Source organism: Pristiophorus japonicus, chromosome 20 (genome assembly GCF_044704955.1).
Source record: "Pristiophorus japonicus isolate sPriJap1 chromosome 20, sPriJap1.hap1, whole genome shotgun sequence".
Classification (NCBI taxonomy): Eukaryota; Metazoa; Chordata; class Chondrichthyes; family Pristiophoridae; genus Pristiophorus; species Pristiophorus japonicus.
In genome coordinates this window covers 15156696-15179679 of record NC_091996.1, presented here as the reverse complement: position 1 = coordinate 15179679, position 22984 = coordinate 15156696, and the positions used below count along the sequence as shown (strand labels likewise).

The 22984-nt window shown below is 46.9% G+C and overlaps 1 protein-coding gene across 5 annotated transcripts in view; it reads right to left on the bottom strand.

The window, feature by feature from the left end:
- Nucleotides 1–21768: 21768 nt before the first annotated feature.
- ass1 (argininosuccinate synthase 1) overlaps nt 21769–22984 on the bottom strand; it is a 143140-nt gene continuing 141924 nt past the window's right edge. For all 5 annotated transcript variants that reach the window (XM_070863783.1, XM_070863785.1, XM_070863786.1 and 2 more), the window contains one exon: nt 21769–21954. In XM_070863783.1, the coding sequence (XP_070719884.1) occupies nt 21900–21954 (55 nt within the window). In that variant the 3' untranslated portion in view covers nt 21769–21899. The remainder of the gene's footprint in view (nt 21955–22984) is intronic.

Here is a 22984-nt window from a genome sequence, read left to right as displayed (position 1 = left end):
AATGGAAGACCAGCAGGAAGAGTAGTACAAAGAAGGTAGTGCAGGGGTCCCATCTGGTCATCCTCCTGCAAAACAGATACACTGTTTTGAGTGCTGTTGAGGGAGATGACTCATTAGGGGAGAGCAACAGCAGCCAAGTTCATGGCACCATGGCTGGCTCTGTTGTACAGGAGGGCATAAAAAAGAGTGGGAGAGCGATAGTGATAGGGGATTCAATCATAAGGGGAATAGATAGGCGTTTCTGCGGCCGCAATCGAGAGTCCAGGATGGTATGTTGCCTCCCTGGTGCAAGGGTCAAGGATGTCTCCGAGCGAGTGCAGGACATTCTGAAAAGGGAGGGAGAACAGCCAGTTGTCGTGGTGCACATTGGTACCAACGACATAGGTAAAAAAAAGGGATAAGGTCCTACGAGACGAATTTAAGGAGCTAGGAGTTAAATTAAAAAGTAGGACCTCAAAAGTAGTAATCTCGGGATTGCTACCAGTGCCACGTGCTAGTCAGAGTGCAGGATAGCACAGATGAATACGTGGCTTGAGCAGTGGTGCAGCATGGAGGGATTCAAATTCGTGGGGCATTGGAACAGGTTCTGGGGGAGGTGGGACCAGTACAAACCGGATGGTCTGCACTTGGGCAGGAATGGAACCAATGTCCTAGGGGGAGTGTTTGCTAGTGCTGTTGGTGAGGAGTTAAACTAATATGGCAGGGGGATGGGAACCAATACAGGGAGACAGAGGGAAACAAAAAGGAGACAAAAACAAAAGACAGAAAAGAGATGAGTAAAAGTGGGGGGCAGAGAAACCAAAGGCAAGAAACAAAAAGGACCACTGAATATAAAAGGGCTGCAGGAGGGGTAAAAACTAAAAATCATGGTTTAAAAACTAGGATGAAAACACTTTACCTAAACGCACGCAGCATTAGAAATAAAGTAAATCAGTTGACGGCACAAATCATTACAAATGGGTATGATTTGGTGGCCATTACAGAGACATGGTTGCAAGGTGGCCAGGACTGGGAATTAAACGTACAGGGGTATCTGACGATTCGGAAAGATAGGCAGGAAGGGAAGGGAGGTGGGGTAGCTCTCTTAATAAGGGATGATATCAGGGCAGTTGTGAGGGATGATATTGGCTCCAATGAACAAAATGTTGAATCATTGTGGGTGGAGATTAGAGATAGTCAGGGGAAAAAGTCACTGGTCGGCGTAGTTTATAGGCCCCCAAATAATAACTTCATGGTGGGGCGGGCAATAATCAAGGGAATAATGGAGGCATGTGAAAAAGGAATGGCAGTAGTTATGGGGGATTTTAACCTACATATCGATTGATCAAATCAAATCGCAGGGGGTAGCCTGGAGGAGGAATTCATAGAATGCATACGGGATTGTTTCTTAGAACAGTATGTAACAGAGCCTACAAGGGAGCAAGCCATTTTGGATCTGGTCCTGTGTAACGAGACAGGAAAAATAAACAATCTCCTCGTAAAAGATCCTCTTGGAATGAGTGATCACAATATGGTTGAATTTGTAACACAGATTGAGGATGAGGAAGTTGTGTCAGAAACAAAAGGGGACTACAGTGGGATGAGGGCAGAGTTGGCTAAAGTAGACTGGAAACAAGGACTAAACGGTGGCACAATTGAGGAACAGTGGAGGACTTTTAAGGAGCTATTTCATAATGCGCAACAAAAATATATTCCAGTGAAAAAGAAGGGCGGCAAGAGAAGAGATAACCAGCCGTGGATAACCAAGGAAATAAGGAAAGTATCAAATCAAAGACCAATGCGTATAAGGTGGCCAAGGTTAGTGGGAAACGAGGGAATTGGGAAGATTTTAAGCAACAGCAAAGAATGACTAAAAAAGCAATAAAGAAAGGGAAGATAGATTACGAAGGTAAACTTGCGCAAAACATAAAAACAGATAGTAAAAGCTTTTACAGATATATAAAACGGAAAAGAGTGACTAAAGTAAATGTTGGTCCCTTAGAAGATGAAAAGGGGGATTTAATAATGGGAAATGTGGAAATGGCTGAGACCTTAAACAATTATTTTGCTTCCGTCTTCACAGTGGAAGACACAAAAACCATGCCAAAAATTTCTGGTCATAGGAATGTGGGAAGGGAGGACCTTGAGATGATCACGATTACTAGGGAGGTAGTGCTGGACAGACTAATGGGATTGAAGGTAGACAAGTCCCCTGGTCCTGATGAAATGCATCCCAGGGTATTAAAAGAGATGGCGGAAGTTATAGCAGATGCATTTGTTATAATCTACCAAAATTCTCTGGACTCTGGGGAGGTACCAGCGGATTGGAGAACAGCTAATGTAACGCCTCTGTTTAAAAAAGGGGGCAGGCAAAAGGCAGGTAACTATAGGCCGGTTAGTTTAACATCTGTAGTGGGGAAAATGCTTGAAACTATCATTAAGGAAGAAATAGCGGGACATCTGGATAGGAATAGTGCAATCAAGCAGACACAGCATGGATTCATGAAAGGGAAATCATGTTTAACTAACTTACTGGAATTCTTTGAGGATATAACGAGCATGGTGGATAGAGGTGTACCGATGGATGTGGTGCATTTAGATTTCCAAAAGGCATCCGATAAGATGCCACACAAAAGGTTACTGCAGAAGATAAAGGTACGCGGAGTCAGAGGAAATGTATTAGCATGGATCGAGAATTGGCTGGCGAACAGAAAGCAGAGAGTCGGGATAAATGGGTCTTTTCCGGTTGGAAATCAGTGGTTAGTGGTGTGCCACAGGGATCAGTGCTGGGACCACAACTGTTTACAATATACATAGATGACCTAGAGGAGGGGACAGAGTGTAGTGCAACAAAATTTGCAGATGACACTAAGATTAGTGGGAAAGCGGGTTGTGTAGAGGACTCAGAGAGGCTACAAGGAGATTTGGATAGGTTAAGCGAATGGGCTAAGGTTTGGCAGATGGAATACAATGTCGGAAAGTGTGAGGTCATCCACCTTGGAAAAAAAAACAGTAAAAGGGAATATTATTTGAATGGGGAGAAATTACAACATGCTGTGGTGTAGAGGGACCTGGGGGTCCTTGTGCATGAATCCCAAAAGGTTAGTTTTCAGGTGCAGCAGGTAATCAGGAAGGCGAATGGAATGTTGGCCTTCATTGCGAAAGGGATAGAGTACAAAAGCAGGGAGGTGTTGCTGCAACTGTATAAGGTATTGGTAAGGCCGCACCTGGAGTACTGCGTGCAGTTTTGGTCACCTTACTTAAGGAAGGATATACTGGCTTTGGAAGGGGTAGAGACGATTCACTAGGCTGATTCGAGAAATGAGGGGGTTACCTTATGATGATAGATTGAGTAGACTGGGTCTTTACTCCTTGGAGTTCAGAAGGATGAGGGGTGATCTTATAGAAACATTTAAAATCATGAAAGGGATAGACAAGATCGAGGCAGAGAGGTTGTTTCCATTGGTGGGGGAGACTAGAACTAGGGGGCACAGCCTCAAAATACGGGGGAGCCAATTTAAAAGCGAGTTGAGAAGGAATTTCTTCTCCCAGAGGGTTGTGAATCTGTGGAATTCTCTGCCCAAGGAAGCAGTTGAGGCTGGCTCATTGAATGTTTTCAAGTCAAAGATAGATAGATTTTTAAGCAATAAGGGAATTAAGGGTTACGGGAAGAGGGCGGGTAAGTGGAGCTGAGTCCACGACCAGATCAGCCATGATTTCATTGAATGGCGGAGCAGGCTCAAGGGGCTAGATGGCCTACTCCTGTTCCTAATTCTTATGTTCTTATGTTCTCTCAATTGGATGTAAAAGATCCTACGGTACTTATTTCGAAGATGAGCAGAAAAGTTAACCCCGTGTCCTGGCCAATATTTATCCCTCAATCAAAAAACCAGATTATCTGGTCATTATCACATTGCTGTTTGTGGGAGCTTGCTGTGTGCAAATTGGCTGCCGCGTTTCCTACATTATAACAGTACTTCATTGGCTGTAAAGCACTTTGAGATGTCTGGTGGTCGTGAAAGGCGCTATATAAATCCAAGTCTTTTTTTCAGGCTACAGTATATAGAGGGGCTTGAATTGAACTTGGCCAAATTGGTGTTAATGAGGTGGCAACATACTCCTCGGCCAACACCAGCATTGTAATGTATTTGCTTCATGGATTCTTTGCTTAAGAATTTATAGCAACACATTGTGATAGTTGGTTTATTAGCAAAAGTTTAATAATCACACGACACATTACCAATTCATCCACCAGGCTAAGCCACTCATAATGCAATAGCTCGACAGCTCTTTTGTTGAGAACAAAACAAACATTAAATCAAATGCTCCCTGATTAAAAGGAGGGTGGGGGAACACTCCAAACAGTTTTCAAGTGCTCTTTTTTTGTTTTTTTTTGTTCCTTTTTGTGGGACTAAAACCACAAATTTTACAAGTGCCCCCTGGCTAAAAGGGGAGGGTGACACTAAAACCCGGCACAGTAAACAAATTAAACTTTAAAACATATAAAATCAAATTAAAATTTGGTTGCCGGGGGTGATGATGCACTACAGTCCCTCCGGCGCCCACCTCTCGCGGAAGGCCGCGAGCGTACCGATGGACACTGCGTGCTCCATCTCTAAGGACACCCTGGCCCGGATGTAACCACGGAAGAGAGGCAGGCAGTCGGGCTGAACGACCCCCTCGACCGCCCGCTGCCTGGACCGGCTGATGGCCCCCTTGGCCGTGCCCAGGAGCAGTCCTACGAGGAGGCCCTCGGACCTACCCGCTCCCCTCCGCACAGGGTGCCCAAAGATCAGGAGTGTGGGACTGAAGTGCAACCAGAAATTGAGGAGCAGCCCCTTCAAATAATGAAACAGGGGCTGCAACCTCGCACATTCAATAAAAACGTGGAACAGACCGCAGAAATTGCAGGCGCCTGGGAGCCCGTGAACCGGCTTAAAAACTTATTGCACGGGACTGCTCCGTGCATCACCCTCCAGGCCAAGTGCCCGATAAATAGTGGGAGGACTCCCGCGTAGAGTGCACTCCATCGGGGACCCCTGCCTCCTCCGGACGGCAAGATGGTACGCCATGGTGTGTCCGGACGGCAGACGAGGATGGCAAGGTTGAGAGCGTGCAGGAGCAGCCCGTACAGGAAACCCCTCCGCGTGGAACTGAAAGGCACGGAGGGGATTTCCCCGAGGCGGCTCAAGTTGTGAGGCGCCGGCTCCCGAGGGAGATTCCGGGGTTTGGCGCCGATGAGGAATTCCGTCCGGATGGGGGTCAGTTCGGACGGGATCTCCCCACGTGCTTGAGCCTCCTCGACACACCTAACGGAGTCAGGGCCCAGAACTGTTTTTAGCGACTCGATGGCATCGGCCGCGCGGCGGACGTCGGCCGAATTTAGGCGCCACGCCAGCGTGTCTGGCGCCATCCAGCCCGCTCCTCCGCCATCGAGCAGGTCCCTGACCCTGGTCACCTCGCCAGCCACAGCCCTCTCGTCCGACTGCCACCTAAAACCTCGGCCGTGGAGGTACGGATTCCCGAGCAGCGGCTCCTGCAGGACAGCCGCCACTCCAGACGGCGGAGAGCTGCGCTTGGTGGAGACTTTGTTCCAGACCCTGATGAGTTCCTGGTAAAAGACAGGCAGCTCCTGGACGGCGGTCCTGACGCCCCCCAAGCTCACAAACAGGAGCTGCGTGTCGTAGTTGAGGCCATGCTGCTGGCAGAAGAAATACATCGCTAGCGCACGCCACCTAGGAGGGGGCTCGACGTAAAGGTATCTCTGCAGGGTCTGAAGACGGAAAGTCGCTAGCTGGGTGCTGACGCACACCAACGCCTGACCGCCCTCCCTAAACGGGAGACTCAAGACCGCCGCAGTGACCCAGTGCTTCCTGTTGTTCCAGAAGAAGTCCACCAGCTTCTTCTGTATCTTGGCGACAAACGCAGGGGGAGGGGTCAAAGTGACCAGCCGGTACCACAGCATAGCGGCCACCAGCTGGTTTATGACTAGCGCTCGACCCCTGTAGGACAGCACTCGGAGCAGTCCTGTCCAGCTCCCTAGGCGAGCGGCGACCTTGTCCTCCAGCTCTTGCCAGTTCGCCGGCCAGGCTTCCTCGTCGGGGCTAAGGTAGACTCCCAGATAGAGGAGATGGGTCGTGCTCCAGGCAAAAGGCCTGAGCCTCCGGCAGGGAGTCCACCCGCCACTGACCCACCAGGAGTCTGAAACATTTCTCCCAGTTGATCCTGGCGGAGGATGCGGCCGAGTAAATCTCCTGGCACTCACGCATCCTCCGCAGGTCAGCGGGATCCTCGACCTTGAGGAGCACGTCATCGGCGTAAGCCGAGAGGACGCAACAGCCCTACAAACCTGTGAGCATACTCACAGGTGCAAATATTACATCTGCCGTTTGTTCCATATGGACATGCACATTGGCTGCAGCGTGTTCCATATACACTAGTATACAAGGCTGGGGTGTGTTACATATAGATTAGTACACAAGGCTGCAGTGTGTTTCACTTAGACTAGCACACCAGGCTGGAGTGTGTTATATACAAGTTAACACAGACTGTAGTATGTTGTACACAGTCTGCAATATGTTACATACAAGATAATGCATTGACTGGAATATTTAGCAAATGTGTTGATTTGCTTGTGTCAGCTTACAATTAAGTTCAGATGATAGCTGCTGTTTTGAATTGCTAATAGTCACTTAGGGGTAAAAAGCAGATTATTCTCGTTTCCAGAAAAAAAAATATTGGTTTCTGCTTTGCATTTGGTAACTGACAAAAATGTGTCTGAGCTGCGGCAGGATTTTGGGGTTAATTGAATATTGTAAGAAACTGCAGCATCGACAGCGTTCAAAAGCAACCTCCTCTGCATGGCCAGATTTACATCTTCAGCGACTGAATGTAAGACGTTGAAGATGTAAATCTTCAAGGTTGTCAACCTTGGCTCAGGGGGCAGCACACTTGCCTCTGAGTCAGAAGGCTGTGGGTTCAAGTCTCACTCCAGGGACTTGAGCTCATAAAACTCCAGTGCAGTGCTGAGGGAGCGCTGCGCTGTCGGAGGTGCTGTCTTTTGGATGAGACTTTAAACCGAGGTACAATCTGCTCTCTCAGGTGGATGTAAAAGATCCCACGGCACTATTTCGAAGAACAGGGGAATTCTCCTTGGTTTTCTGGGCCAATATTTATCCCTCAACCAACATTACTAAAATTAGATTATCTGATCAGTATCATATTGCTGTTTGTGGGAGCTTGCTGTGCACAAATTGCTGCCATGTTTCCTGCATTTCTACAGTGATTACACTTCATTGGCTGTAAAGCACTTTGGGATGTCCCGAGGTCCTGAAAGGCGCCATATAAATGCAAGTTCTTTCATTCTTTTGTCTGCTGTGTCCACCTATCAGTGCTCTCAAAGCCTCCCTGATAAAGTGCGACATCCCCACTGACAGCTGGGAGTCCCTGGCCATAGACCGCCCTAAGTGGAGGAAGTGCATCCGGGAGGGTGCTGAGCTTCTCGAGTATCGTCGCCGAGAGCATGCAGAAATCAAGCGCAGGCAGCGGAAGGAGTGTGCGGCAAACCAGGCTCCCTGCCCACCCTTTCCCTCAACGACTATCTGTCCCTCCTGTGACAGAGACTGTGGTTCTCGTATTGGACTGTACAGCCACCTAAGAACTCATGCCAAGAGTGGCAGCAAGTCTTCCTCGATCCCGAGGGACTGCCTATGATGATGATGATGATGATGATTTACCATTGACTAAAATGAGGTAGAAAATACTGGGATCACCCAAGTCCAGATGCTGGAAATAAAAATCCAGGACCAGGAGTCATTGGCAATCAAACAAAAATTTAAAAACAGGAAGATGTCTGAATTCAGCAGATCATTTCTGCATTCTGAGTCAGATGACGAGCTCGGCACACGAGTCCTGTCTGACATACATTATCGTTCAATTACTGTCCAAATGAAAGGGTAATGGAAGATGCAACCTATTGAAATGGCATTCCCTGCTATGAGCACAACAACATAAAGATGTGTTCAGAAAATATGGAAATGGGTATTTACCCCATTATTGACTTTTCTCATTATACTTCTCTATTGTATGGTATTGACCATGATTGACGAATTATTTTATGCTTTATATTGCCATTTAATTCTAAATAGACATTTACCCTGAAATTGTGGCCTCTCCCGTGCGTACGATGTGTGCACGTGCCTGAAGAACCCCTGCAAGTTCTGGGTTTAAGCGCGAAGCACATTGACAGACTGCGCGTCTTCCCGGCAGAAGAGCCTTCGCGGGCAGAGGTTTGGGCTATTTGCCCAACTCTTGTCCAGCAAATGTCCTTCAAACGCTTACGCCCGGCGTAAGGCCTGCTTTTACCAGCGTAAACATTTTAATAGATAGAAAAAATAAATGTTATTACTTATTTTTATATTAAAAACCCTGTCTAGGAAGATAAGTTTATTTTTTAACACTATTAAAACATTTTTTTATTTCAAAAAAAGACTTTTTCTCTAAAACATTTAATTTAATGCAATTTCTATTGATTTTTAAAAAGAAGTGTATTTTTTAAATTTATGTTTGTGTTGTATTTGGTTTTTGGGGTATTCTCATTGATAGTAATGGGAGCTCGGAGCTTGCATTAGTATCAATGAGAATACTACATTGTGATTGGTGGTCCAGGAATACATGGGCCTTTGTGCTGGGCTGCACATCTAGGCCTCAACGACAACTTTTATTTATATAGCGCCTTTAACGTAGTAAAACATCCCAAGGCTCTTCACAGCAGTGAAACAAGACAAAAACAGATAAATTTGACACCGAGCCACAGAAGAAATTATAGCAGATGACCAAAAGCTTGGTTAAAGAGGTAGATGCTAAGGTGCGTCTTAAAGGAGGAAAGAGAGGTAGAGAAGCGGAGAGGTTTAGGGAGGGAGTACCAGAGCTTGGGGCCCAGGCAACAGAAGGCACGGTCACTGATGGTTGAGCAGTTTTAATCAGGGATACACAAGAGGGCAGAATTTGAGAAACGCAGACATCTCAGGGGGGTTGTGGGGCTGGAGGAGATTACTGAGATAGGGAGGAGCGAGGCCCTGGAGGGATTTGTAAACAAGGATGAGAATTTTGAAATTGAGGCGCTGCTTAACGGGGAGCCAATGTAGGTCAGCGAGCACAGGGGTGATGGGTGATTGTGACTTGGTGTGAGTTAGGACACGGGTTGCCAAGTTTTGGATGACCTCAAATTTACGCAGGGTAGAATGTGGGAGCTCAGCCAGGAGTGTGTTGGGGTAGTCAGGTCTAGAGGTAACAAAGGCAGGATGGTTTCAGCAGCAGATGAACTGAGGCAGGGGCGGAGAGGGGCAATGTTGCAGAGGTGGAAATAGGCAGTTTTAGTTATGCTGCAGATATGTGGCCGGGAGCTCATTTCAGGGTCAAATATGATGTCTAGGTTGCGAACGGTCTGGTTTAGTCTCAGACAGATGCTAGGGAGAGGGGTGGAGTCAGTGACTAGGGAACGCAGTTTATGACGGAGAAGAAAGGCAATGGCTTCGGTCTTCCCAATATTTAATTGAAGAAAATTTCTGCTCATCCAGTACTGGATGTCAGACAAGCAGTCTGACAATTTAGAGACTGTGGAGGGGTTGAGAGAAGTGGTGGAGAGATAGAGCTGGGTGTCGTCAGCATACACGTTGAAACTGACTCCATGTATTCGGATGATATCACCAAGGGGCAGCATATAGATGAGAAATACAAGGGGGCCAAGGACAGATCCTTGGGGGACACCAAAGGTAACGATGTGGGAGTGGGAAGAGAAGCCATTGCAGGAGATTTTCGTTTTAAAAAACTGGGTCGGAGGCATCCGCCCACGGGAAGCCTCCGACTGCAATCTTTGGCCCATTATTTAGCCTGCAAAAACTCTGCTCTATGCTTGGTACAATCAAAATTTCAGTGATGCTAAAACCTGGACTCTCATTCTTTTCTAATGGTATTTTATGTGAGGGTATCCCTCTGTTTTCTTCTCAGTCTCCTGATACCAACTGTGGCCTTGAAGGAGGGTAACGAGCTCCAAAGTTTCCATCAATGTGACTCTAAACTGATTGTCTGGAAAGTGTGCATGCCCTGAATACATGGTGAAAATTGGCTGCCGTGTTTCCTATGCCACTTCTCTCAGAGGTCGTGCATCTTTGGAATTCTCTACCCCAGAGAGCTGTGGAGGCTGGGTCATTCAATATATTGAAGGTGGAGATAGGCAGATTTTTGAACGATGTGAGTCAAGGGTTATGGGTATTGTGTTCCTAACACAGATGAGGCTGCACACAGGGAGACTAAAGTAACAGTGACCTCAGTCTTTAATAAGATACTCGAGTGAGGAACAGGCCTTAGGGGCCAGCTTATATACAGTGCTCCCAAGGGATGCTGGGATCCTTAGGGACTTCAGGGGATGAGCTCCCTGGTGGCGGAACATGGGAGTGCATGCTTTACAGATACACAACATCACTCCCCCCTAAAGTCAAAGTGAAAACTATTTACAAGGTGAGGCGGTCGGGAGCCTTTCTTTCCCTGGTGGATCGCCTCGGTACAAATGTCTGTTCTGGTGTGTTGTTGGCCCTGCAGGGCTGCTAGGTGAGCCTGGCCTTGCTGGGCTGTTGGGCGTGATGGGTTCGATTTCCTGGTCCGGCGTGGTGTCATTGATCCTTTGGGTGTGTGTTATGGGCTCGAAAGAGGTGGTGTCTGCTGTGGGTTGTTCAGGGCAGTCTGTGAACCGCAGCCTCGTTTGGTCCAGGTGCTTTCTGCAAATTTGTCCATTGTCTAGTTTGACTACAAACACCCTATTCCCTTTTTTAGCTATCACCGTGCCCGCGATCCACTTCGGACCATGTCCATAGTTTAGCACATACACAGGGTCATTCAGATCAATTTCCCGTGACACAGTTTACATTTTGTTGCTGCCGCCTGCTCTCTACCTGATCATGCAGGTTGGGATGAACCAGCGAGAGTCTGGTTTTAAGTGTCCTTTTCATGAGTAGCTCAGCCGGGGGCACCCCTGTGAGTGAGTGGGGTCTCGTGCGGTAGCTGAGCAGTACTGGGGACAGGCAGGTTTGGAGTGAGCCTTCTGTGACTCGTTTAAGGCTCTGTTTGATGGTTTGTACTGCCCGCTCTGCCTGCCCACTGGAGGCTGGTTTAAACGGGGCCGAGGTGACATGTTTGATCCCATTGCGGGTCATGAATTCTTTAAATTCGGCACTGGTGAAACATGGCCCATTGTCACTGACCAGTATGTCAGGCAGGCCGTGGGTGGCAAACATGGCCCTCTGGCTTTCAATGGTAGCGGTGGCGGTGCTTCCTGACACTATTTCACATTCAATCCATGTTGAAAAAGCATCCACCACCACCAGGAACATTTTACCAAGAAACGGGCCCGCATAGTCAACATGGATCCTCAACCATGGTCTGGAGGGCCAGGACCACAAACTTAGTGGTGCCTCTCTGGGCGCGTTGCTCAACTGAGCACATACGCTGCATTGCCATACACAGGATTCTAAGTCAGAGTCGATACCGGGCCACCACACGTGGGATCTGGCTATCGCTTTCATTATTTCTATATCTGGGTGTGTACTGTGGGGATCCGAGATGAACGTCTCGCTGCCCTTTTTGGGTAGCACTACGCGGTTACCCCACAACAGGCAGTCTGCCTGAATGGACAGCTCGTCTGTTCGCCGCTGGAACGGCTTGATTGGCTCTTGCATTTCAACGGGGATGCTGGCCCAGCTCCCATGCAGTACACAGTTTTTTACTAGGGACAGCAGAGGATCTTGGCTGGTCCAAGTCCTAATCTGGCAGGCCGTGACAGGTGATTTATCATTCTCGAACACTTCCATGACCATCAACAAGTCTGCGGGCTGCGCCACCATCAACAAGTTTGCAGGCTGCGCTATTTCCACCCCCGTGGTGGGCAATGGTAGCCGACTGATAGCATCCGCACAGTTCTCGGTGCCTGGCCTGTGGTGGATGGTATAATTATATGCTGATAGCGTGAGTGCCCACCTTTGTATGCGAGCTGAGGCAGTAGTATTTATCCCCTTGTTTACAGCGAACAGGGATGTGAGGGGCTTGTGATCGGTTTCCAGCTCAAATTTGAGGCCAAACAGGTACTGATGCATTTTCTTTACCCCAAACACACACGCTAATGCCTCTTTCTCAATCATGCCGTCGGCCCTCTCGGCCTTAGACAAGCTCCTGGAAGCATAGGTGACTGGTTGCAACTTCCCCGCACCGTTAGCTTGTTGTAATACACACCCGACTCCGTACGATGACGCGTCACATGCTAGCAAAAGTCTTTTACACGGGTTATACAATACAAGCAGCTTGTTGGAGCATAAGATGTTTCTGGCTTTCTCAAAAGCAATTACTTGTTTTTTTCCCCATACCCAGTTCTCACCTTTGCACAATAACACATGTAGGGGCTCTAAAAGGGTGCTTAACCCTGGTAGGAAGTTACCAAAATAGTTGAGGAGTCTCAGGAACGGCTGCAGCTCCATGATGTTCTGTGGCCTGGACGCTTTCCTGATAGCCTCTGTCTTGGCGCCTGAGGGCCGAATGCCGTCCGCCGTGATCTTTCTCCCCAAAAACTCCCGACCCGTGACCAATATGTCGTTCTGAAAGACCACCATGCGTGGTCCCAACTTGTTTTCTGCAAGATCGCTGCAGCTGACCGAATTCCAAACGGGCATCTGTTGCAGATGAACAGTCCCTTGTGCGTGTTAATAAGGTGAGGCCCTTCGAAGACTCCTCCAGCTCCTGCGTCATGTAGGCCGAAGTCAGGTCAAGCTTGGTGAACGTCTTGCCACCTGCCAGCGTCGCAAATAGGTCGTCTGCCTTAGGTAGCGGGTATTGGTCCTGTAGCGAGAAACGATTAATAGTTACTTTATAATCGCCGCAAATCCTGACCGTGCCATCACTTTTGAGTACTGAAACAATCGGACTGGCCCACTCGCTGAATTCCACTGGGGAGATGATGCCCTCGCGTTGCAGCCTGTCCAGCTCGATTTCCACTCTCTCCCTCATCATGTGAGCTACCGCTCGCGCCTTATGGTGAATGGGTCGTGCCTCTGGGACCAAGTGGATCTGCACCTTCGTCCCGGAAAAGTTTCCAATGCCTGGCTCAAAAAGGGAAGGAAATTTGCTAAGAACCTGGGAATATGAGGCCTCATCGACATGTGATAGCGCTCGGATGTCATCCCAGTTCCAGTGGATTTTGCCCAGCCAGCTCCTTCCAAGCAGTGTGGGGCCATCGCCCGGGACAATCCAGAGTATCAGTTCATGCACCGTGCCCTCGTAGGTGACCTTGACCATGGCGCTGCCCAGGACAATGTTGAGCTCTTTGGTGTACATTTTCAGTTTCGTGTGGATGGGGTTCAGGGCTGGTCTGAGTGCCTTGTTGCACCACAGTCTCTCAAATATCTTTTTACTCATGATGATTGGCTAGCGCCAGTGTCCAGTTCCATGGCTACGGGTAAGCCATTCAATTTTACATTTAGCATTATAGGTGGACATTTCATCGAAAATGTGTGCATCCCTTGTACTTCAGCATCTGCCTCCTCTCTCTGAGGCTTGAAATTGCTTTGATCCACCATGGACCAATCTTCCTCTGCCACGTGGTGGTTAGTAGGTTTTGCAGAGCTTGCAGCTCGTTGGAGGTGCCCCATTGTTCCACAGCTCTTACAAACATACCCTTTGAAACGGCATGAATAGGCTGAATGGAAGCCTCCACAACGCCAACAAGGTGTGAATTGTCTTGCATTCATCCTTTGTTGCGGACTCTGAGTCATCTGGGATACCTGAGGCCTGCTGGCAGTTGCAGATTCATGGGTTCTGCCCTGTATATTTCTGCTCGCAAACACAGTTCCAGTTAATTTATGAACATTGCTAGCACTTGTGTGCTGAGATTTGTTTGGTGTTATCACTGGTGGACATAAACACCTGTGCTATCGCAATGGCCTTACTGAGGGTCGGTGTCTCTACAGTCAAAAGTTTTTGGAGGATGGTCTCGTGGCCGATGCCCAGTACAAAAAAGCCTCTGAACATTTGCTCCAGGTAGCCATCAAACTCACATTGTCCTGCAAGTCGCCTTAGCTCGGCAACGTAGCTCGCCACTTCCTGACCTTCAGATCGCTGGCACGTATAGAACCGATATCTTGCCATCAGCACGCTCTCCCTCGGGTTAAGATGCTCCCGAACCAGTGTACACAGCTCCTCATATGACTTATCTGTGGGTTTCACTGGAGCCAGACGATTCTTCATGAGGCTGTAGGTCGGTGCCCCACAGACTGTGAGGAGGACCGCTCTCCTTTTTGCAGCGCTTCCTTCTCCGTCCAGCTCATTGGCTACAAAGTACTGGTCTAGCCGTTCGACATAGGCTTCCCAGTCCTCACTCTCTGAGAACTTCTCCAGGATGCCCACAGTTTGCTGCACCTTTGCATTGGATTCGTATTCTCGTCGCCAGTTATTGTGTTCCTAACACAGATGAGGCTGCACACAGGGAGGTTAAAGTAACAGTGACCTCAGTCTTGAATAAGATACTCCAGAGTGAGGAACAGGCCTTAGAGACTGGCTTATATACAGTGCTCCCAAGGGATGCTGGGGTCCTTTGGGACTTCAGGGGATGAGCTCCCTGGTGGCGGAACATGGGAGTGCATACTTTACAGATACACAACAATGGGGAGCAGGCAGGGAAGTGGAGTTGAGACTAATATCAGATCAGCCACGATCTTATTGAATGGCGGAGCAGGCTCGAGGGATCAAATGGCCTATTCCTGCTCCTATTTCTTATGTTCTTATCACATTAGTAATTACACTTCAAAATACTTAAATTGGCTTCAAAGCTCTTTGGCAATGTCCTGAGGTCGTGAAAGGCACTCTATAAATGCAAGTTCTTTCTTTCCTTTGGGAAATCAGCAGCATAAGGTATCAAACCTGTGCTCCCCCCCTTCTGTAAACATGAGACATTGCACTGGAAAGGAGGAACATTCAGGCCCAAACACAACATTTGTTCAATAGTGAACTAGACCCTGGACACAGCTATCAGTCACGAAACGCAGTGCTCGCAGAGATAAAGCTAGTGTTATCTGAAGGAGTACTGGCAACCAGCACACCTGCTGGGGTACAGTGCATCTGGTGGAGATTACCCTGCTTCATGAGTGGAGTCATTAAAGGCCTCGAATTGATCATCACTTCCGCTACAAGACTCAGTAGATTAGATATTGATCCTGTTGACCTGCAGGAGGCCCTAACAGCCAGCCCGAGGCCTCTATACTTCAGTACCTCTCCGCAGTGTGGCAACTGGTGGGTTAAGCCCTTCAAAATAGAATAGTGGTCAATATACGATTATTTCTAAGCTCTCCTGGCCTTGGGCTATCTTGCCTGACCTCCTCCTTGCTGATTCCCTAACACTATAGAAATTGGGGTCACACTTGCCCCAAAAGATACATGGTTCTGTCAAGAGGATTCAATCAAGTTTTTTCACTTTAGTATACCACATGCTGGCTTGTCATTACTGCACTTCAAAAGTTAATTTGAAACTTTTTGAAGAAAATCATTAAATTTCAGTATATTGTATTTGAACACAAACTTCAGATTAAGATTCAGTCATTGGTTCTCTACAGTTCAGCTACAGTGTTTTTCTTCTTTTTAGGTCACTACAACTCAGCTCAAAGATTCCAAAGCTGCACTTACCTCATCCAAGATAGATCGGCCAAAATCACACACATCAGAACGAGATCCTCTTGGCAACATCTTCAACTGGAGAAAACTCAGATATACCAAGTGCACTGTAGTTGGTAAACAAAGACCCGAGCAGTGCCACACCAAAGGGTAACCTCATCCAAGTCAAATTAATTTTGTTTCTGAGCTCTTTAAATCCCCCCTTCCCTGTCATTTCCCAGCCAACAGGCAAAAGGATCACCTGTTCCCGGCCATCTGTGTTGGTTGCTTTTGGACCCAGAGAGTTAATCTGTTGGGACTTGGGGTGCAGTGGCTTAAAGCATTGCCCTTTTGCCAGTAGAATCCAAGATTGAGCCCCAACTAATGGGAGTAAAGTATCTCTCTTTGGGGGCTAGAAGGTTTCTTCTCAATTTCATTTGGGCGTTGCTCCACCCAGGTCTTGATGGGGGGATACCTGTCCAAACTGCCCAATATTTGTCACCAACTAACAAATTTCACTCAGGTAATGACCTTCAAAGGTTGCTAGTGTGGGGATGAAAACAATTCTCTAGGCTATTGGGTGCTTTTTGTTTTGAGAGTGCGGTTAACCAGTTATTGGGATAAGTCCTCGTTCAGGCCAACATCCCCAGCATTGAAGCACTGACCACACTTGATCAGCTCCGTTGGGCAGGCCACATAGTCTGCATGCCAAACACGAGACTTCCAAAGCAAGTGCTCTACTCTGAACTCCTTCACAACAAATGAGCCAAAGGTGGGCAGAGGAAACGTTACAATGATACCCTCAAAGCCTCCCTGACAAAGTACAACATCCCCACTGACACCTGGGAGACCCTGGCCAAAGACCGCCCTAAGTGGAGGAAGTGCATCCGGGAGGGCGCTGAGCGCCTCGAGTCTCATCGCCGAGAGCATGCAGAAACCAAGCGCAGGCAGCGGAAGGAGCGTGCGGCAAACCAGTCCCACCTACCCCTTCCCTCAACGACTATCTGTCCCACCTGTGACAGAGAATGTGGCTCTCGTATTGGACTGTTCAGCCACCCGAGGACTCATTTTGAGTGGAAGCAAGTCTTCCTCGATTCCGAGCGACTGCCTATGATGATGATGATGATGATGATTGGGATAAGTGTGGTATGTGAGCTTTATCACATGTGCTGGGTACATACTTAATCTTACCGCCAGTGGGAAACACTTGCGACGTCACATTCGGGAGTGCCCACTTGGCACAGCATTTTTCCCCCGCGCACAAATGGTGAGGTCTGAAGATATTGGGCCATGGACTTCATCATAATGAAGACGGTGCTGCAGGAGGTGGCAGCATAGTAAGTGGGATTGCTTTTGGGTGTCTGCGTAAGTGGATCGGGGAGCCTGATTATTGGGGCCGGTGGGTACGGAGGGAAATGAGAAGGCCTCAAGATCGAACGACGGGGTTACGGGACCGGGAGAGATTGCGTCAAGTACTTATTGCTATTTATGCAATGCTTAGGGTAGGTTTTCCCTAGGCAAACCAAAGCTGCAGCAAGGACCTGAAGCAGGCGTTAAGCCCCTTAGTTGCCTGCGCAAATAGTCTAATGCTAATTTCAGACGGGTGAAAGGTGCCTGTTGTTTGTCCTCACCCAATATGGTGGGCGGCACACTTCTGGTCAGCGTGTGCACGCTTTCTGCCATTTTTGGGGCCTGAAAAATGGGCTCTACGCGGCCCAATTTAACCCCCCTGATTTCCACAGGCGGTGAATTAAAATAAATCATTGTGATAGGCCAACAAAAAGCCGGCATGTCAAATACACAGATGGGTTTCTGTTGGCAGTTGGATCTTGTACCGTGTTCAGCAGAATTTAGATCCCATAGTCCACCCAAAGAAAGATTAATGGGGCATTGATCATTTGGTTGTTTGTGGGAGATTGCTGATGCAAAATAGCTTCTGTATTTGCCTACATAACACTCACTGCACTCCCAAGGTAATTCATTGTGGAGCTGTTGAGTTGGGAGTGGCTTAGCCAGTCACTTGATGTTCACAAGACTCAATAAAAACCCCAGCCAGTTGGGTTCGAGGGATCCACGATGAGGCAGGTGGTTGAGAGCCTGGTGATAGGTAGTGTAATTGTTAAACCTTTTGCTAATAAACCAACTAATTCTTAATAGCAATGTGTTGCTATGAATTCTTAAGCAAAGAACCCATGAAGCAAATACATTACACTGTCCAAATTGGAACTTTGGTTGAGAAGGGAAGCAAATAATTTCTCAAATACATGTACCATGGGAGTTGTAGTTTTCAGCAGCTTAGAAACATAGAAAATAGATGCAGGAGTAGGCCATTCGGCCCTTCGAGCCTGCACCGCCATTCAATAAGATCATGGCTGATCATTCCCTCAGTATCCCTTTCCTGCTTTCTCTCCATACCCCTTGATCTCTTTAGCCATAAGGGCCATATCTAACTCCCTCTTGAATATATCCAATGAACTGGCATCAACAACTCTCTGCAGCAGGGAATTCCACAGGTTAACAACTCTCTGAGTGAAGAAGCTTCTCCTCATCTCAGTCCTAAATGGCCTACCCCTTATCCTAAGACTGTGTCCCCTGGTTCTGGACTTCCCCAACATCGGGAACATTCTTCCTGAATCTAACCTGTCCAGTCCCATCAGAATCTTATATGTTTCTATGAGATCCCCTCTCATCCTTCTAAACTCCAGTGAATAAAGGCCCAGTTGATCCAGTCTATCCTCATATGTCAGTCCAGCCATCCCTGGAATCAGTCTGGTCAACCTTCGCTGCACTCCCTCAATAGCAAGAACGTCCTTCCTCAGATTAGGAGACCAAAACTGAACACAATATTCCAGGTGAGGCCGCACCAAGGCCCTGTACAACTGCAGTAAGACCTCCCTGCTCCTATACTCAAATCCCCTAGCTATGAAGGCCAACATACCATTTGCCTCCTTCACCGCCTGCTGTACCTGCATGGCAACTTTCAATGACTGATGAACCATGACACCCAGGTCTCGTTGCACCTCCCCTTTTCCTAATCTGCCACCATTCAGATAATATTCTGCCCTTGTGTTTTTGCCCCCAAAATGGATAACCTCACATTTATCCACATTATACTGCATCTGCCATGCATTTGCCCAGCTTCTGTGGAACTACAATACCTAGTGCACAAGGACAATCTGTGTCACATGACAACCAGGTAGAAAAAGGTAGAGGAGTTGTAGCTTCTCTGAAAAAATGGTGTGATTTTCAAGTACGTGTGTGCATGCGATATGCGTCAAGGGAACTGATGTAACCATAACAACCCAGAAAAAACTCAGCATATTATGCAGTTCAAGCCTTTAAGTATAAATATATTTTTAAAGTTTTTTTGTATTACTTGGGGATCAGAGGGGAATATTTATGAGAAGCTTTGATGCTGAGCTAAGACCTTGTGGCTGGAGTGAGCCAGGCCTGAACTACAGCAAATGCCCACCTATTCAGGTACTGGCTGTTGTGAGGCTCGTTAGTGGGATAATCCTCCCCGGGCAGTGCTAATCAATGAAAGCTTCACCAAGTACCACAAATCAGCGATGGGAAGCAACGCAAGGTGAATAACTGAGAAAAAGGTTTTAGATCACGAGGAGGGAACTATAAAGAAATGAAGTACATGCAACGCAAGCAAATATTGCAAACCCACTGTGGAAGGTAGAGCAAGGTGGTAACAGCCTACAGACTCTGTGCCGCTTGAAGTGTGGCGAGATAGAACTTACACCCACTGCTTTGGCCTGCTGGTGATTCAGTTCGAAATCCCAGGAATAGGGTTTTTCTCATCCTTGTTTACGAATTCCTCCATGGCCTCGCCCCTCCCGATCTCTAATCTGCTTCAGCCTCACAACCCCTCGCGATATCTTCGCTCCTCAAATTCTGCCCTTTGGAGCATTCCAGATTATAACTGCTCAACCATTTGTGGCCGTGCCTTTAGCTGTCAAGGCCCTAAGCTCTGGAACTCTCTCCCTAAACCTCAGCTTCTCTACATCTCTTTTCTCCTTTAAGATGCTCCTTAAAACCTACCTCTTTGACCAAGCTTTTGGTCATCTGCGCTATGGCTCAGTGTCAAATTTTGGTCTTGTAACACCCGTTACTACGTTAAAGGCGCTATATAAACACAAGTTGTTGTTGTTTAAATAACAGGAATGGGCACGTGTACCTGTAGCAATGCAACAGGGGCACCTAACCCACTGGCATCTCGGAGTGTCACATAACCTTGCTGACGGAGAAGAAGTTCCTCAGGCTGAAGAATGGAGCAAAAAATGTCAAAGCATCTTTGGTCCCATGCCGGCAGGCCCTTGTCCCATTACAATTGATTCTTTGCGGATCAATCACCATTTGCCTTTTTAACTTTGGGGCCTAGAACAGAACTAACACCTGCTCTCAGCAGATCGAGGTCTTGCTGGGTCTATCCGGAGTGCATTTGGCAGGATTCTCAGAATAGTCTAAATGACTCCAGACGGACTCCCAAAGTTCTGGCTGAACTTAAATGGAGCAGGCTGAATAAGTGACCACCTCCTTTCCTCCCAACCTTTGACTACAGGTTAGTTTTGAATAGAGGAAAATCCTGATGGATCTGGGTTCAGCACCCGTCCACCTCTAGTTTGATGTTGAATCTGTGAGATTTAGTTCATGCAAGTTCTCCCGCTTTGAAAATGTCAGAGTTACTGGATGAAGTCAATTGTAAAACCGTTCTTGGATGATACATTATTGTATCATTTACCTTGAGTCAGTGATGGATTTGTGAAGGATAGGTCATATCCTTTAACCTAGTTGAATTTTGTGAGGTCACCAGCATGGTGGATAGGCGTGTGCCTATGAATATTGTTTGTATAGACTTCCAGAAGACATTTGATAAGGATCTGCACAAGACATTATGCACATTATTCGCCAAAATGAGAGCTGCCATGGGGTGGACGGAGAAGAAGTTCCTCAGGCTGAAGAATGGAGCAAAAAATGTCAAAGCATCTTTGGTCCCATGCCGGCAGGCCCTTGTCCCATTACAATTGATTCTTTGCGGATCAATCGCCATTTACCTTTTTAACTTCGGGGCCTAGAACAGAACTAACACCTGAAATTGGAGGTTATCTTGTATCATGGGTCGGTAATTGGTTGGGAGGGAGGAGAAAGAGCAGGGATAAAGTGTTTGTTCTCTGATTAGTGGGATATAACCAGTTATGTTCCCCAGAGCCTCAGCTTTTCACCATTGACTTGGCTGAAGGAAGAGAGTTGTATATCCAAGTTTGCAGATGACACTAAGTTAGGAGGCCATTATGATTAAATTATGAGGCCAGGTTGCATAAACCAGCTTCCATTTCCTGGCATACAGAAGGTTGAGGGATGACGTAATCAAAATATTTAAAATTACTAAGTGATTTGATAGGGTAGATGTAGAGCAACTATTTCCTCTGGTGGGGAAAATAGAACAAAAGAGCATAATCTTAAAATTAAAGCTAGGCCATTTAGGACTGAAGTCAGGAAGCACTTTTCGCATGAAGCATAGTGGAAATCTGGAACTCGCTCCCCCAAACGGCTGTGGAAACAGAATCAATTGAAATTTTCAGGTCTGAAATTGATAGATCTTTATTGGGCAAAGGTATCAAGGGATTTGGAACAAAGCCGATTATAGGGAGTTGAGGTACAGATCAGCCACGATCTAACACAATGGCAGAACAGGCGCGAGGGGCTGAATGGCCTATGTTCCTGTTCCTAAAACAGATACATTTGACCTTTACAGCATCATGCTCAAAATTAATTACATTTTCCTACTCCAACGGCTTTTTTTGCAGGATCTCAAAATAGTAGAACTCCTTCCTCTCAGAACCTTCAGCCTTTCAAAACCCAAGCTTGGTACCACCTAATCACTTCTTTATTTATCTAGTCTTGTCTTTTAACTATTCTCAACCTTAATAGTAATCTGTGCTGTGGGTCTTAGCCTTTCATCTAGGTTTTTCCATAAAAGAAAGCAAAATAATGTAATTTAAAAACAATCAAAGCCCAATGTCTTAAAATGCATTTAAAATTCCTTCTCCTTCATTGTCATTTAAAGGAAATAGCAGAAAAACAAGCCCACTGAGGTGTGTTCAAGATTATTCATTTTATTTAAAATGAAACCAGTAACATACAGAGGGAATCTGCACGTTCCTTTCATCACAGAATTTCAGATTCTGTAAATTACAATGCGTCAACAGGATAGTCAAAGCCCGACCTCATTCATTTAGATTTTGGAGCTGCGAACTCTGGAGACGATTATATTCTTTCAGCCTGTTTGAAAATACAATAGGATATTTAGATATTTGTGAGAAAACAGGGGGACGTCAAAAAAAGGTAGAGAATTTGCTTTACATGGAATTGAACAGAAATCCATATCTTCCCCATAAAACTCTTCCGTTAGTTCTTTCAAGAGGCCTGCCTGAAACCATCTCTGTAGATTCTAAGTTGTGAGTTGCGCTGTATACAGCAAGGTTGCACTGCTTGACTGATGTGCTATAATGGTAGCTCGTCATACTTCGTGCTTAGATATATTGGCCTTTAAACAGACCACCATGGAGAGGGATTTCACAACGGTCAAGCAGGGTGGGTTTTCAGACCATAAACTATTCAACTAGAGTATTTAATTTTCAAATCTGATCATTTAGTGGCAGCCAAAAAAAAACATTAATTGTAATTTGAAATATGAGACTGAGAGAAACATAGAAAATAGGTGCAGGAGTAGGCCATTCGGCCCTTCTAGCCTGCACCGCCATTCAATGAGTTCATGGCTGAACATTCAACTTCAGTACCCCATTCCTGCTTTCTCGCCATACCCCTTGATCCCCCTAATAGTAAGGACCTCATCTAACTCCTTTTTGAATATATTTAGTGAATTGGCCTCAACAACTTTCTGTGGTAGAGAATTCCACAGGTTCACCACTCTCTGGGTGAAGAAGTTCCTCCGCATCTCGGTCCTAAATGGCTTACCCCTTATCCTTAGACTATGACCTCTGGTTCTGGACTTCCCCAACATTGGGAACATTCTTCCTGCATCTAACCTGTCTAACCCCGTCAGAATTTTAAATGTTTCTATGAGGTCCCCTCCCATTCTTCTGAACTCCAGTGAATACAAGCCCAGTTGATCCAGTCTTTCTTGATAGGTCAGTCCCACCATCCCGGGAATCAGTCTGGTGAACCTTCGCTGCACTCCCTCAATAGCAAGAATGTCCTTCCTCAGGTTAGGAGACCAAAACTGTACACAATACTCCAGGTGTGGCCTCACCAATGCCCTGTACAACTGTAGCAACACCTCCCTGCCCCT